We start from the raw sequence: 18,585 nt of genomic DNA on the forward strand, positions 1-18,585 counted from the left end.
AAGAAGACTGTAGGCTGTAATTGCTGCCAAAGGGGCTTCAACTTTGTCCTGAGTAAAGGGTCTGAATACTTATATCAATGCAAGATTTTAGCTTTTCCTTTTCAATAAATTAGCTAAGATTTCTAACATTCTGTTTTCACTTTGTCATTATGGGGTATGGAGTGCAGAATGACGGGGAACAACTTGATTTCTTTTTAATTTTAGCACAAGGCCACAGCATAATGAAATAAAAATAAAAATTAAGAATCTGAAGACTTCCTGAAATTCCACAGTACTGATCATGCGGGCATAGTGGCAGTGTCTAAACAATCAGTGTTGTAATAGCGTGACTCTAGTTTTCTGGGAACATCTGCTTATACAGTTCTGCTTATACCAAAGGTCCTCAAAGGGTATATTTAAACAACAGAAGGCATCCTTAGGCAGCAGGTCGTAAAATAAAGCCACACACCTGCAACAGTTCTTACGTTGCACCTGTGCGAATTCTTTGATGTTTTGCAAAACCTGCTCTGTGTGTAAAAAATTTAGCAAATTCAGAACATTAAAATATCTCCCATGAAAATAGATTCTCTCTTATGTGAGTTCTCGGATGTTCAAGAAGAACCGTTTTCCGACCAAAACATTTCCCACATTCTAAACATGAAAATGGCTTTTCTTCTGTGTGAGTTCTTCGATGATCCAAAAAGGCCTGATTTCTGGCAAAAACATTTCCCACATTCAGAACATGAAAATGGCTTCTCTCCCATGTGAATTCTCTGATGTTCTATAAGAAATAATTTCCGACCAAAACATTTCCCACATTCTAAACATGAAAATGTCTTCTCCCCTGTGTGGATTCTTCGATGTTTAACAAGATTTATTTTCAGACTAAAACATTTCTCACATTCAGAACATGAAAATAGTTTCTATCCCTTGTGAGTTCTTTGATGTTCAACAAGATCCGGTTAATAGCCGAAACATTTCCCACATTCTGAACATGAAAATGGCTTCTTCTTGGAGTGAGTTCTTTGATGAGTAACAAGAGTTGATTTCTGACCAAAACATTTCCTACAATCAGGACATGAAAATGGTTTCTCCCTTGTATGAGTTCTCTGATGAGTAACAAGACACGATTTCAGACTAAAACATTTCCCACATTCTGAACATAAAAATGGCTTCTCCCCTGTGTGAGTTCTTAAATGTTCCACAAGATTTGATTTTTTGCTAAAACATTTCCCACATTCTAAACATGGAAATGGCTTCTCTCCTGTGTGAGTTCTTAGATGTTCCACAACATGTGATTTCTTTCCAAAACATTTCCCACATTCCGGACATGAAAATGGCTTCTCCCCTGTGTGAAATATCATTTGATGTTCAACAAGACCACATTTCCGACTAAAGTGTTTCCCACATTCCGAACATGAAAATGGCTTCTCCCCTGTGTGAATTCTTCGATGTTTCACAAGGCTTGATTTCAGACCAAAACATTTCCCGCATTCTGAACATAAAAATGGCTTCTCCCGTGTGTGAATTCTTTGACGCTCCATAAGTTTTGATTTCTGACTAAAATACTTTTCACATTCTGAACCTGAAAGTGGTCTTTTATCTTTGTCAATTATTTCATGCACAGATTGTTTAGACTGATTCTGTGATTGACTCAGTGATTGATTGGACAAAAGATACTTGTGACTAACGGTACTGGTGGATAGATCTCCACTGTGAAGGTCTAAGGGTACATTAGCATTTATTGAATTAGCTTGTGTGACATTGTTATCTTCTACTTCTTCAGATAAAAGGAGATGTTCATGGGAGTCTCTCGTCTCATCCTCACCTGGAAAAATAAATATTTTCTTATTTTCTCAAAGTATAGTATCTATATAACGGATATGAATAGAGGCAAATGCAGCATGAACATATATGTGAAATAAATATATAGACACATGTTATGAGTTAGGTTTTAACCAGGTTAATCAAACTCATATCAAACATCCATGGACAGATATTTCCTGACAAAGAGTTAAATAGTTTCCAGATAAAAGACTTAAAGGGGTTAAGTCTAAGCTTCGTTCAGCAGACAGCCGCTTCCCCCATACACATACAAATTCGGCTCAGCAAAATATGTCTGTGTACATCATAGGAGAGCGGAGAAAGCTGCTGCCAGACAGTTCTAAAGGTGGTTTATCTCCCAGGTAAATATATCTATTGGGAGAAAATGGGACATTTCCGGGGGAAAGTCGGGAACTCCCCACAGACATTAGTGTGCCAGCCGAACCCACGGTTCTTGACAGGTTCATCCGACAAAAGTATAATGTATATGGCCAGCTTAAGAAAAGCCTATAGGAATGAAATCATGGTGTTCAGTTGACAAGGAGGAGTTAATGAATGGTTGCCTCTGACATCAGATTGAGGGTTTTCAATATTCACACCATGTATTTATGATCAGGGAACCCCGACAAACACGTTTGATCAAAAATGTGTGCGAAGAGCTTTCATTTTTCATGTGTAAATAGGTGTAGTAACAATGTAATCCAGAATAATCTCTAATCCCTTTAAATTAGGAGGTACAAATGGATCCAGCCAAGGCACTTTCAGGCACCTAGGACCAGACAAAAATTAACATTCCTCCCGCTTTCCCCTCCTTCCGGGTGGGCCATGCCACTGGAATAGATCTGTCCCTCCATGCACGAAATAGCTTGCTTCTTGGCCAGGCCTCTCTCACTCTGACTGTGGAGTGCGGGCATGCTACCTCCAGTTTTTAAAGGGCTAGTGCATGCATACCCTAATCTTTACCAGTCAATGGCTGGCCATTGTGGGTAACTTTAGTCACCTTCTGCTGTCAGTAAGTGCCTCAGTAATAGAGTCTAGTCTGCTATGTATGCTGTTATACGTTTGTCTGCCCGTGTACTGACTTCTGTCTGTTTCCCAGATTTGACCTTTTGCTACCTGGCCTCTCTCTAATCTCCATAGAGACCCTCAGCTGCCCATCCTGACTTTGGACTGTTTATTGGAATGCACATACTCTGCCTGCCCTGACCTCGGCCTATTACCGACCATGGTTTTGCCTGATCTCTCGGTGCTCAGCACTGGTGTCTCTTGACCTCTGTGGGTCAACAGTCACTGAACAGGGACTACTTCAGGAGATAGTGGCCTGGTGGTTCCCGTGCTCCAAAGTCTAAACCCCTGTATATTGTAAAAGAGTGAATATCAGAGGGGCCATTTACTGTAGATAACTTGAGTAGTAACCCTAAACCAAACAGTTTTTAGACCACAGAGATCAACATCTGCTGCTTAACAGTTTGCCATGGATCCTACTGGCCAATCTAAGATCAGACTGCCTAAAATATTTAAGGAGTTGACTAGTCAACATGGATGCCAAGAGCAGCTTCTGCAGTATCTCAATTCTATCTTAGCCCACTTAGACTACTGCAGCTCCTGTGCTGCTACCTTCAGCCATTGTGTCTGCATAACCACCTCCACCAGTTTGCTTCCAGCCTGCACCTTTCACTACCCTCATACCTCAAAGGTGATCCCAAGTTATGTTGTGCGTTCTTGAGCCAGTGTACTATTCACTTTGAATTGCGGGCTCATTAATTTTCTATAGACTGGTCCAATGAAACATTCCTGGTTTGCCTCATCTCTGGAGAAGCCCTTACCTACCCTATCCCCTTCTGTAAGCAAAGTGGCCAACTAATCTATAATCTTTGGGACTTTTGACCACCTTCCACAAGGTCTTCGAGGAGCCTGTCGTGCCACCTCTGTGGCCTCTTCACTCCCGCACCTCTGTCAGGGTAGCTTCACTCTGGAACAGTATGCCATACAGTTCTGCATCTTTGGTTCTGAACTGCTGCTTTCTGGAGAGGTTTGTCAGGGCATAATATGGATTAATTGGCAGGTGAAGAGGCACTCTCTACCATAGATAATGTAATTATCCTGGCTGCTTGAATCAATCTCTGCTTCAAAGAGCGCCTCAAGGTGTCTGCATGTGAAAGCAGAGTTCCTCAGCTGGCATCTTCTTTTCAAAGGCCTTTGCTACCTTCTTCGTCTCCTCCTCCGAAACCCAAGCAATTGGACAAGGTCAACTGTCCAAAGAGGATCATCTGCATAGGTGCATCAGTGACTATTGCAAATAACCTGTTCCCTCCTCATGGGAAATTCCAGTGCCTAGAGTTGATTGGATGGACAACCCTGGGCAAAGTCAAGTTCTCTCTGCAGCTGATACTCCCTGTGTCTTTACCTTGCAGGCCTTCCTGGACTCCTGCATCAGGCCTTGGTAGCCCAATACCATATCCCTTCCAAGTAGTTGGAGAGGCCTTTGGTAGCACATCTATCAATGGGATGACACTTATGGAATCCATGAAATATCAGCGTGCCCATCGATCTCCAAGTGAGAGTCTTGCTCACAGAAAAGATCCTATGTCCTGCCTGTTTCTACTAGTATCCTCCTTCTGTGATTTTGCACTGGGGATGACTGTCGTTTCCGCTGCTTGGCTTCTGTGCGACCACCCTGGGCTCCAGAGGTTCCCCAGAATCTATTGGGCCATGCTTCATTCCAGCTACGTGTATATTTTTGATAAAACGGAAGGTAGTCACCACACAGAGCCTATGACTGATTGGGCTCCGGTCTGGCACCATGCCTCCTAGTGGCCAAGACTATCCATTATTTTTATCGGAGACTCAGGCTATGTTGGACTACATAACAAAAAACACTTGGAGAAAGGTTTAATTAGGAAATCTTTCTCCCCAGCTGAGGCTGGATTTCTTTTTATGAAGAAAAAGGATGGTTCTCTGCAGTCCTGCATTGATTATCAGGGATTGAACAAAATGATAAGAACACATGTGAAGAGTAAATGTCCCCTGCCTCTGGTCCCTTGGCTTTTTGATAGGATTCATAGATCCAGAATCTTCCCAAAGTTGGAACTCCGTGGGGCCTATAATTTGATTTGAATACGTGTGGGTGACTAATGGTAGATGTCATTCAACACTCCGGAAAAGTACTATGAGTATTTAGTCATGCCCTTTGGCCTCTGTAACACTCCTGCAGCATTCCAAAATGTCATCAATGACGTCTTTCGGGACCTCCTCTATGATCGTGTGATGCAACAATATTTTTTTGTATTGTCCAGTTGTTTCTAGGCAGTTATTGTAATACTGAGGAGGAGGGGAGGGGCTGTGGCCACTGCGTCACCAATGTATATAATTAACCCCTGAATACAAATGTGGGCGGCGGGTGCTGGCCGTATCACACAGCCGGCACCCAGCCTCAACGACGGGGCAATGCGTTTTGCCAAACAATGTTAATGAACCGCTCAGGTGCCACACCTGAGGGGTTAATTGACAGGGTTCATGGGATCGCTGTGCCCTGTCATGTGGCCGCCTCTATAACCGTGTACAAAAAATAAGTATACAATCAGTAAAATAAACTGATAACACCTCCATGTGAGCTGTGATTAATGCCGAGGAGACGAGTGATGATCTCCTTGGCAGAGGACATTGTGATTATCACCCACATTTCTCCAGGGAGATTAAATATGGACTTGACATAATTAAAACATAACTCATAACAATGATGATGAGGACGAGGTTTATCTGAACTTTGTATCAGTTTTGCCATTAACAAAGGAATTTACAGTCAACAAGATTTATATATATATTAAAAAAAGGGCTCTAACCTTTCACAGACACTGACACGGGGTCTTCGAGTTCTCTTGTCATTTCACCAGAAATTTCCTGCAAAGATCCAACATTAAAGACATGAAGAAAACAGAAAAAGGAACCTGAGTTTCTCTTATATCCAGGTGAAGGTTAGAAACCCCTAGAAGACATGAACCAATCTGCCCTAAAGGAGAAGGATCTCCTCAAGTGTCGGTCAGACAGGATCAACATTCAGACAAGTGTTTTAAACATCAGCAGAAAGGTTTCTGACATTTCTCTTCATGAATTGATCTGATCCTATCCCGGAGGGGGCGCTGTGCTCATCACCTCCGGTTCTTACATTATTCAATATTGTCACAGCTTTTACAGTGAAGAAGCCTTTTATCAGCGCTGGAGACTGAACCTTCTTACCTTCATATATTTGTACAGGTTTATCAGGTCTCCCCTTAGATATCTCCTCCCAAGACTAAATAAAAATTCCCTCATAACTGAGGGTCTCGGGCCTCTTATCAGTTTTGTTGATCTTTGGACTTTTTTTCACGATTTGGTGCTTAAAGGGGTTTTCTCATCTGAGATATTGGTGGCATAACGCTAGGCTATGCCACCAATGTCAGACAGGTGCGGGTCTAGGAGGTGTGACCCACATCTATCTCTAGAACGGAGCTCCAAAAGTGAACAGGAGTGGACCATGCATGTGCGGCCGGCCTGCTTATAATTTATATGGTAGCGCCAAAAATAGCCACTGGCTTGGCTATTTATGGCACTTCTATACAAGTGAATGAAGCGGTGGCCGCGCTTGCGCAGTTGTCACCGCCAAATCTCTGAGAAGTTCTGACAGACGTTCTTCGGTACCTCTTGCACGATGTTCTTTTGTTTTGGTTTTGTTTTGTCATCTCTTCTCCCTCTCCCAGCTGTCATCTATTAGCAGTGATCGCCTCCCTTTATATCCCCTCCCATACTGCTTCACTTTGCGGTTTATACTACTTCCTGGATTGTGCTCACTGCTAGATGCTGCAACTGCTGGTTCCTCAGATAAGTCTATTCCTTTATTTGTGTTTTCCTGTTGGCTTGATTCTAGGTGACCCTGACTCCCTCCGTATTGAGTGCAGGGGGCCGGTGGTCGTGTCCCCTCACTATTATAGGGTTTTCAGGTGTCACTCAGTCTAGGTACGTGGACATGCCATTTTCTATCATAAAGATCTTTGCATGGGCTGAGCAATCAGGGAGAGCTCTAGGGCTTTTATAGGGCTCACCAATATGTTCCTTAGTTTGGGATCAAGTCAGTCGGATCTTTATTTGTGACTTCTAGTTTTCTGCAACACCATCCGTGACAGCTGTGCTCTCTACATTCATTTCAACGGGACTCCCTAAGATAGCCGAGCGCGCCACTTGGCTATTTACAGCACACCCATACAAATTAAGGAAGGCCGGTTGCGCATGCGTGGTGTTCTCCTTCACTTTGTGAGCTCCGTTCTAGAGTGATGTGCCACCAATGTCTCAGGTAAGATAATCCCTTTAAAACTGGAGATAGCCAAGTGCTGCACTTACTTCTCTTTGGTAGTGATGAGCAGCAGGGGTCATATTCGAATTCATGATATTTTGCAAATATTTTGTAGAATATTCGCGAATTTGAATATTCGTTATATTCTCCATTATGCAAATATTACACGATCAATACATCCGTGGGTCAAAAATATTTTTTGAATATTCGTAATTTTTTTCCATCTGAAGTCATGATTCCTCACTGCTTAAGTCGCTTGTGGACCAATGACTAATTGGCCCACAAGTAAGAAGCAGGGAGGAATCATGTGTTCAGATGGAAAAAATTACGAATATTCGATATAACGAATATATAGCACTATATTCTAAATATTCGCGAATTCTCGAGAAGGCGATATTCGAGATAAAAATGTGCTTTTCGAATATTCATGCTCAACACTACTCTTTGGCAGTCCCACAGACTCTGAATGGAGCGGTAGCTTGCATACTCGACCTCTGCTCCATTTATAAAGGAAATATGGGAATCCTCTTCTAATGATCGGTGGGAGTCACAGGTTGGACCTTTTGACCTTCACAGACTAGACACTTATGGCCTATTCTGTGGATTGGTGGTAAGCTTAAGCCTTGGGCAGCCCCTTTAAAGGGAATACTGATCTGAGGTCAGTCTCAGCAGTATTACTCATGATTGATCAATGTGACAGATTCCTTTTATCACAATCTTTTATGAAACCAGAAACCACTTTCAGCCACTAATAACCAGATGCAGTAGCGTACAGTATACTCCACTGCTGCTGGGGGAGGTCAGTAGATGGAGCGTACAGTATACTCCGCTGCTGCTGGGGGAGGTCAGTAGACGGAGCGTACAGTATACTCTACTGCTGCTGGGGGAGGTCAGTAGACGGAGCGTACAGTATACTCCACTGCTGCTGGGGGAGGTCAGTAGACGGAGCGTACAGTATACACCACTGCTGCTGGGGGAGGTCAGTAGACGGAGAGTACAGTATACTCCACTGCTGGGGGAGGTGGGTAGATGGAGCGTACAGTATACTCCACTGCTGCTGGGGGAGGTCAGTAGACGGAGCGTACAGTATACACCACTGCTGCTGGGGGAGGTCAGTAGACGGAGCGTACAGTATACTCCACTGCTGGGGGAGGTCAGTAGATGGAGCGTACAGTATACTCCACTGCTGCTGGGGGAGGTCGGTAGACGGAGTGTACAGTATACTCCACTGCTGCTGGGGGAGGTCAGTAGATGGAGCGTACAGTATACACCACTGCTGCTGGGGGAGGTCAGTAGATGGAGCGTACAGTATACTCCACTGCTGCTGGGGGAGGTCAGTAGACGGAGTGTACAGTATACTCCACTGCTGCTGGGGGAGGTCAGTAGAAAGCTCCATTACATCAGTCTATAGAGGATTTGTAGAAACCTCAGCTTCATCTACCTGATGATCCAGTGGGATATTTGATTTTTCCTCTGGACAGTCCTGGGAATACAGAGGACTGGGACATCTCTCTGGTGGATTTCTCTGACTGGATCCATCTATAGGAAATACACACAGTGACTGAATACATTGTCTATATGTGATGATCAGATGATGGAGGAATCTGACCCTCATAACTGTTCTCTCCTCTACAGTCATGGAAGGTCTCCTCTTACCCGGTGATGTGAGGGACTGGTGGTTCTCCATCATGTCCAGATACAGACCCTTGTGTTCTTCTAAATACTCCCACTCCTCCATGGAGAAATAGACAGCGACATCCTGACACCTTATAGGAACCTGACAACACAAGGATACAGTCATTACCAGACCCCTCCCTTCTCGTTATTGTATAATGTGCCAGCATTCCCAGCAGCGCTCACCTCTCCACTCAGCAGCTCAGTGATCCTGGTGGTAAGTTCTAGGATCTTCTGCTCATGTATCAGGGAATGAGGTGGAGGCTCGGTGATGGGGCTCTGGGTCCTGCTCCATCCTCCTGACACACGGGGTGTCACACACTCACCAGACGACTTCTTCACTACTGTGTAATCCTGTGTATGGGGAGACGCCGATCACTACAGAGATTCTAAGAATCCTTCACCTTTCCAGTAATTTCCCTGTTTTATTACTAGAGATAAGAGTGATGTCACGTGAGACTCTCACCTCTCCAGTTATCAAGGAGATGATCTCCAGGGTGAGGTCTAATATCCTCGCAGCCATGAGGTTTCTGTCCTTCTCCATCCTTGGTGGCTCATTGATGGAAAGGACCATTGTCTTTTAAAAGAAAACTAGAGAACCTGAGGGAAACATTGAGGATTGAGAGCAAAATTGTGTTTAGAAGAACATCTTACCTGAAGTAAAGTGAGTAATCAGTAAATCTGATCGGTGGAGGTTCAACCGCTCGGATCGCCACGAATCACAAGAATACGGTGTAAGAGTGTATAGAGCGGTGGTGACACATTTATGCTTCTGCTCCAATCAACTCCATGGGACTGCCGGAGATCGCCGAGCTCTGTATTCAGCTTCTCTTTGTCATTCCCATAGAGTTGAATGGTGTGACCACCGGTTCATACATTCTGGCACCTCATACTTGTGATTGGTGGGGATCCCAGTGGTCAGACCCCCACCAATCAGATACTTATCTTCTGTCCTATGTGTAGGGAATACATTCCTATGATAAGACAACTCCATTAAGGATTACTGATAGAACACTATACATTGCATCTTTCATATGAATGTTTGTCGGCAGTGCATCGTCCTGTGTAAAGAGGTGGAAATGAACAGCTGCATGAATGATCGTAAGGACTGAATGATCGCTCAAGTGGCCATTTATTGTAATTATCTGCCTGTGTAAATGGTCTTTAAGGCCACATTCAATATTTTTAGAACCAATTGAGGTCAAAGAGGCTAATCACAGGGCTATTTTTTAACGGCCAGTGAACAGCAGACAACAAAAAATAGGACATGTTGCGGCCAGACAGACCGCACTGATGAGCAATGGGACTGTTTTTAACAGATGAATAGAAAGGAGTGCACCCGTTTGACAGCCATTAAAAACAGGTACACCAAATGCCATTCAAGGGTTACAATAAAAAAATATATATATACTCCCCTTATCCACTTGCACCCGCAGGGACAGTCTCCTCCTCAGGCTCTAGGACCGGACACCATCATTCATCATCCATCTATTAACACTACTGGGGATGGGGGGGGGCAAAATTTATACTGGGGGCACAATGGGACACAAATATATATAAGGGGCCATTATTTATTTGGAGGGGGTACTATGTGGGAAACTAATACTGGGGGCACTAAGGCGCCATTATTTATACTTGGGGACACTATTGGGGCCTTTTAATATTGGGGGGGGGGCATAAAATAAGTCCCTTCAGGGGCTAGGATGCAAAAAAAAAAAAAAGGCCAATAAAAAACATCAATGTTTAAAGGAAATTAAAAACTGATGCAAAATGATCATGAAAACCAGACAGTGTGTCCGTGTGAATGTAGCCGGGGACATGGACATGTCGTATTTTGTCTGTCTTCACTGACCGACAGCCCCCATACATTTGAAGAGGACCATTTTTTCATGTGAATATATTCTAAGGGCCGTTCACACAACTATATTTATAGGTCCGCATCCGATCCACAATTTTGCAGGAGGGAAGCGGAACCATCCATTTAAATCGGGCCGCAGAAAATGCGGACAGCACACCGTGTACTTTCATTCCTCAGCCCCGCATTTCTATTATAGAGCTGGCCGTGTGCGTTCCACATTTGGCCGGTATCTGTGTTTTGTGGATTTGCAATTTGATATATATATATATACACATGAGAAGCTATATAATATCTCTACACTGTGCAGTGATGATAGTGTAGGGGGTGTATGTAATATATATATATACACATGAGAAGCTATATAATATCTCTATACTGTGCAGTGATGATAGTGTAGGGGGAGTATGTAATATATATATATACATGAGAAGCTATATAATATCTCTATACTGTGCGGTGATGATAGTGTAGGGGGAGTATGTAATATATATATATATACATGAGAAGCTATATAATATCTCTATACTGTGCGGTGATGATAGTGTAGGGGGGTGTATGTAATATATATATATACATGAGAAGCTATATAATATCTCTATACTGTGCGGTGATGATAGTGTAGGGGGTGTATGTAATATATATATATACATGAGAAGCTATATAATATCTCTATACTGTGCGGTGATGATAGTGTAGGGGGTGTATGTAATATATATATATACATGAGAAGCTATATAATATCTCTATACTGTGCGGTGATGATAGTGTAGGGGGTGTATGTAATATATATATATACATGAGAAGCTATATAATATCTCTATACTGTGCGGTGATGATAGTGTAGGGGGTGTATGTAATATATATATACATGAGAAGCTATATAATATCTCTATACTGTGCGGTGATGATAGTGTAGGGGGTGTATGTAATATATATATACATGAGAAGCTATATAATATCTATACTGTGCGGTGATGATAGTGTAGGGGGTGTATGTAATATATATATATACATGAGAAGCTATATAATATCTCTATACTGTGCGGTGATGATAGTGTAGGGGGGTGTATGTAATATATATATATACATGAGAAGCTATATAATATCTCTATACTGTGCGGTGATGATAGTGTAGGGGGTGTATGTAATATATATATATACATGAGAAGCTATATAATATCTCTATACTGTGCGGTGATGATAGTGTAGGGGGTGTATGTAATATATATATATACATGAGAAGATATATAATATCTGTATACTGTGCGGTGATGATAGTGTAGGGGGTGTATGTAATATATATATACATGAGAAGCTATATAATATCTCTATACTGTGCGGTGATGATAGTGTAGGAGGTGTATGTAATATATATATATACACATGAGAAGCTATATAATATCTCTACACTGTGCGGTGATGATAGTGTAGGGGGTGTATGTAATATATATATATATACATAAGAAGCTATATAATATCTCTACACTGTGCGGTGATGATAGTGTAGGGGGTGTATGTAATATATATACACATGAGAAGCTATATAATATCTCTGTACTGTGCGGTGATGATAGTGTAGGGGGTGTATGTAATATATATATATACATGAGAAGCTATATAATATCTCTGTACTGTGCGGTGATGATAGTGTAGGGGGTGTATGTAATATATATATATACATGAGAAGCTATATAATATCTCTATACTGTGCGGTGATGATAGTGTAGGGGGTGTATGTAATATATATATATACATGAGAAGCTATATAATATCTCTATACTGTGCGGTGATGATAGTGTAGGGGGTGTATGTAATATATATATATACATGAGAAGCTATATAATATCTCTATACTGTGCGGTGATGATAGTGTAGGGGGTGTATGTAATATATATATATACATGAGAAGCTATATAATATCTCTATACTGTGCGGTGATGATAGTGTAGGGGGTGTATGTAATATATATATACATGAGAAGCTATATAATATCTCTATACTGTGCGGTGATGATAGTGTAGGGGGTGTATGTAATATATATATACATGAGAAGCTATATAATATCTATACTGTGCGGTGATGATAGTGTAGGGGGTGTATGTAATATATATATATACATGAGAAGCTATATAATATCTCTGTACTGTGTGGTGATGATAGTGTAGGGGGTGTATGTAATATATATATATACATGAGAAGCTATATAATATCTCTATACTGTGCAGTGATGATAGTGTAGGGGGTGTATGTAATATATATATACATGAGAAGCTATATAATATCTCTGTACTGTGTGGTGATGATAGTGTAGGGGGTGTATGTAATATATATATATATACATGAGAAGCTATATAATATCTCTATACTGTGCGGTGATGATAGTGTAGGGGGTGTATGTAATATATATATATATACATGAGAAGCTATATAATATCTCTATACTGTGCGGTGATGATAGTGTAGGGGGTGTATGTAATATATATATATATATACATGAGAAGCTATATAATATCTGTATACTGTGCGGTGATGATAGTGTAGGGGGTGTATGTAATATATATATATATACATGAGAAGCTATATAATATCTCTATACTGTGCGGTGATGATAGTGTAGGGGGTGTATGTAATATATATATATATATACATGAGAAGCTATATAATATCTCTATACTGTGCGGTGATGATAGTGTAGGGGGTGTATGTAATATATATATACATGAGAAGCTATATAATATCTCTATACTGTGCGGTGATGATAGTGTAGGGGGTGTATGTAATATATATATATATATATACATGAGAAGCTATATAATATCTATACTGTGCGGTGATGATAGTGTAGGGGGTGTATGTAATATATATATACATGAGAAGCTATATAATATCTCTATACTGTGCAGTGATGATAGTGTAGGGGGTGTATGTAATATATATATATATACATGAGAAGCTATATAATATCTCTATACTGTGCGGTGATGATAGTGTAGGGGGTGTATGTAATATATATATATATATGAGAAGCTATATAATATCTCTATACTGTGCGGTGATGATAGTGTAGGGGGTGTATGTAATATATATATATACACATGAGAAGCTATATAATATCTATACTGTGCGGTGATGATAGTGTAGGGGGTGTATGTAATATATATATACATGAGAAGCTATATAATATCTCTATACTGTGCGGTGATGATAGTGTAGGGGGTGTATGTAATATATATATACATGAGAAGCTATATAATATCTCTATACTGTGCGGTGATGATAGTGTAGGGGGTGTATGTAATATATATATATACATGAGAAGCTATATAATATCTCTATACTGTGCGGTGATGATAGTGTAGGGGGGTGTATGTAATATATATATATATACACATGAGAAGCTATATAATATCTCTATACTGTGCGGTGATGATAGTGTAGGGGGTGTATGTAATATATATATATACATGAGAAGCTATATAATATCTCTATACTGTGCGGTGATGATAGTGTAGGGGGTGTATGTAATATATATATACACATGAGAAGCTATATAATATCTCTATACTGTGCGGTGATGATAGTGTAGGGGGGTGTATGTAATATATATATATACATGAGAAGCTATATAATATCTCTATACTGTGCGGTGATGATAGTGTAGGGGGTGTATGTAATATATATATACATGAGAAGCTATATAATATCTCTATACTGTGCGGTGATGATAGTGTAGGGGGTGTATGTAATATATATATATACATGAGAAGCTATATAATATCTCTATACTGTGCGGTGATGATAGTGTAGGGGGTGTATGTAATATATATATATATACATGAGAAGCTATATAATATCTGTATACTGTGCGGTGATGATAGTGTAGGGGGTGTATGTAATATATATATACACATGAGAAGCTATATAATATCTCTATACTGTGCGGTGATGATAGTGTAGGGGGTGTATGTAATATATATATACATGAGAAGCTATATAATATCTCTATACTGTGCGGTGATGATAGTGTAGGGGGTGTATGTAATATATATATATACATGAGAAGCTATATAATATCTGTAAATTGTGCGGTGATGATAGTGTAGGGGGTGTATGTAATATATATATATACATGAGAAGCTATATAATATCTCTATACTGTGCAGTGATGATAGTGTAGGGGGTGTATGTAATATATATATATACATGAGAAGCTATATAATATCTCTATACTGTGCGGTGATGATAGTGTAGGGGGTGTATGTAATATATATATACACATGAGAAGCTATATAATATCTATACTGTGCGGTGATGATAGTGTAGGGGGTGTATGTAATATATATATATATATACATGAGAAGCTATATAATATCTCTATACTGTGCAGTGATGATAGTGTAGGGGGTGTATGTAATATATATATACACATGAGAAGCTATATAATATCTATACTGTGCGGTGATGATAGTGTAGGGGGTGTATGTAATATATATATATACATGAGAAGCTATATAATATCTCTATACTGTGCAGTGATGATAGTGTAGGGGGTGTATGTAATATATATATACATGAGAAGCTATATAATATCTCTATACTGTGCGGTGATGATAGTGTAGGGGGTGTATGTAATATATATATATACATGAGAAGCTATATAATATCTCTATACTGTGCAGTGATGATAGTGTAGGGGGTGTATGTAATATATATATATACATGAGAAGCTATATAATATCTCTATACTGTGCGGTGATGATAGTGTAGGGGGTGTATGTAATATATATATATACATGAGAAGCTATATAATATCTCTATACTGTGCGGTGATGATAGTGTAGGGGGTGTATGTAATATATATATATACATGAGAAGCTATATAATATCTCTATACTGTGCAGTGATGATAGTGTAGGGGGTGTATGTAATATATATATATACATGAGAAGCTATATAATATCTCTATACTGTGCGGTGATGATAGTGTAGGGGGTGTATGTAATATATATATACATGAGAAGCTATATAATATCTATACTGTGCGGTGATGATAGTGTAGGGGGTGTATGTAATATATATATATATACATGAGAAGCTATATAATATCTCTATACTGTGCAGTGATGATAGTGTAGGGGGTGTATGTAATATATATATATACATGAGAAGCTATATAATATCTCTATACTGTGCAGTGATGATAGTGTAGGGGGTGTATGTAATATATATATATACATGAGAAGCTATATAATATCTCTATACTGTGCGGTGATGATAGTGTAGGGGGTGTATGTAATATATATATATACATGAGAAGCTATATAATATCTCTATACTGTGCAGTGATGATAGTGTAGGGGGTGTATGTAATATATATATACATGAGAAGCTATATAATATCTCTATACTGTGCGGTGATGATAGTGTAGGGGGTGTATGTAATATATATATACATGAGAAGCTATATAATATCTCTATACTGTGCAGTGATGATAGTGTAGGGGGTGTATGTAATATATATATACATGAGAAGCTATATAATATCTCTATACTGTGCGGTGATGATAGTGTAGGGGGTGTATGTAATATATATATATACATGAGAAGCTATATAATATCTCTATACTGTGCGGTGATGATAGTGTAGGGGGTGTATGTAATATATATATATACATGAGAAGCTATATAATATCTCTATACTGTGCGGTGATGATAGTGTAGGGGGTGTATGTAATATATATATACATGAGAAGCTATATAATATCTCTATACTGTGCGGTGATGATAGTGTAGGGGGTGTATGTAATATATATATATACATGAGAAGCTATATAATATCTCTATACTGTGCAGTGATGATAGTGTAGGGGGTGTATGTAATATATATATACATGAGAAGCTATATAATATCTCTATACTGTGCGGTGATGATAGTGTAGGGGGTGTATGTAATATATATATACATGAGAAGCTATATAATATCTCTATACTGTGCGGTGATGATAGTGTAGGGGGTGTATGTAATATATATATATACATGAGAAGCTATATAATATCTCTATACTGTGCGGTGATGATAGTGTAGGGGGTGTATGTAATATATATATACATGAGAAGCTATATAATATCTCTATACTGTGCGGTGATGATAGTGTAGGGGGTGTATGTAATATATATATACATGAGAAGCTATATAATATCTCTATACTGTGCGGTGATGATAGTGTAGGGGGTGTATGTAATATATATATATACATGAGAAGCTATATAATATCTCTGTACTGTGCGGTGATGATAGTGTAGGGGGTGTATGTAATATATATATACATGAGAAGCTATATAATATCTCTATACTGTGCAGTGATGATAGTGTAGGGGGTGTATGTAATATATATATATATACATGAGAAGCTATATAATATCTCTATACTGTGCGGTGATGATAGTGTAGGGGGTGTATGTAATATATATATATATACACATGAGAAGCTATATAATATCTCTATACTGTGCGGTGATGATAGTGTAGGGGGTGTATGTAATATATATATATACATGAGAAGCTATATAATATCTCTATACTGTGCGGTGATAATAGTGTAGGGGGTGTATGTAATATATATATATACATGAGAAGCTATATAATATCTCATCCCCTTTCTAGGGACATTCCCCTCACACTGAGGTTCTATCACCAGGAGAAGACATCGCTGTGTGATCTGTGGGGTCCGGGGACCAGGATGGGACTGACGGGGGCAGCATCGGTTCAGCGCGGCCTCTCCTCCACAGTCCCTGCTCATTAGAGCTCCGGCCTCCGCTGTGCAGGGACAGTGAGGAGAGGACACAGCGCTGCAGCCCCTTCATCTAGAAGAGGTTGTCCCCACCGACCACACACTGACTCCATATCCTAGTGATATCACAGGACAGTGTGTGATGGAAGACCCCTCTAATCCAGGAGAACAGCCCCTCTTACAGGGGTCTGGGGGTCTCCTAATATTCCAGGGGGAGAGCAGACATGTCTGAGGAGAACTCCCCTCCTGACCTCCAGACTGTGTGAGCAGAGACTCTCTATGGCCGGTGCTGCCCCCTGCTGGCTGGACCTGCTATATGTCACCTATAGAACCGCTCCAGTCTAATAAACCCAGAACCAAGTCCAATAACTGACCTGCAGATCTCACCTCCTGGGGCTGCAGGACCTGCGATGACGTCACACTGGTCACATGACAGGAAGTGCTGAACAGTGAAAGAACTCCTTGCTTTACTCCTCCTCTCATGTGACTGATCACATGACCCTGACGTCATCAAAGGTCCTGAAGTCGGTAGGATATAAAATCTACAATAAGTACCGGAGTTGTTAGGAGGAGGTTCTCCTGTTCTTGATGTTACTTTTTAAATTCTTTGCATTCTTAATTCTGGAAACTGTTTTACGAGAATTATGAATGTTCTTTATTATCATTTTTTATTTATTTGTATCTATGCAATAGGAAAAATTCCACCCTGGTTGATTTCACACATGGATAAACACAGAACAAATTTTTTTTAATTCACAATCAAATTCAGAGTTTTACGGGTGTGTTCACACAGCGCGACCATTTTGCGGCACAACTGCAAATTTTATTAATGACCGCCTGGTTTTGCCGATAAAAATATGCCAAGACATGGGGTTGTGCAGCAGATACATATTGATGACTAGAGATGAGCGAAACAACTTCATATGCTACATCCGAAGTCGCTTCGCAAAAAAATTCATTATAATATTGTCTCCGTATAGTATTAGAATGTATGGGCTCCGATGAGCCGAAGTAAGTTATTCACGAAGTTGCGCGAGACTTCGGTAATTGATTATTATAGTGAAAAACTCTGAAGCCGAGTTCGGTTCCAAGGTTTTTCACTGTAATAATCAATTACCAAAGTTATTCAACGA

At 40.0% G+C, this 18,585-nt stretch overlaps 1 protein-coding gene and 1 long non-coding RNA gene across 2 annotated transcripts; both read right to left on the bottom strand.

The window, feature by feature from the left end:
* Positions 1-863: 863 nt before the first annotated feature.
* LOC120999377 (gastrula zinc finger protein XlCGF7.1-like) lies at positions 864-7,209 on the bottom strand. Its single transcript, XM_040430246.1, has 3 exons — positions 7,177-7,209; positions 5,646-5,703; positions 864-1,807 (listed from the first exon to the last, which is right to left on the bottom strand). The coding sequence occupies exons 1-3, from the start codon at positions 7,207-7,209 to the stop codon at positions 942-944; spliced, it is 957 nt and encodes a 318-aa protein (XP_040286180.1). The 3' UTR covers positions 864-941.
* Positions 7,210-9,070: 1,861 nt separating this feature from the next.
* LOC120999744 lies at positions 9,071-17,868 on the bottom strand. The gene is made up of 3 exons (XR_005778604.1): positions 17,827-17,868; positions 9,270-9,403; positions 9,071-9,157 (listed from the first exon to the last, which is right to left on the bottom strand). It is a non-coding gene; the product is annotated as an uncharacterized LOC120999744 (long non-coding RNA).
* Between the last annotated feature and the right edge of the window lie 717 nt (positions 17,869-18,585).

This window comes from Bufo bufo, chromosome 4, assembly GCF_905171765.1.
Source record: "Bufo bufo chromosome 4, aBufBuf1.1, whole genome shotgun sequence".
Lineage (NCBI taxonomy): Eukaryota > Metazoa > Chordata > Amphibia > Anura > Bufonidae > Bufo > Bufo bufo.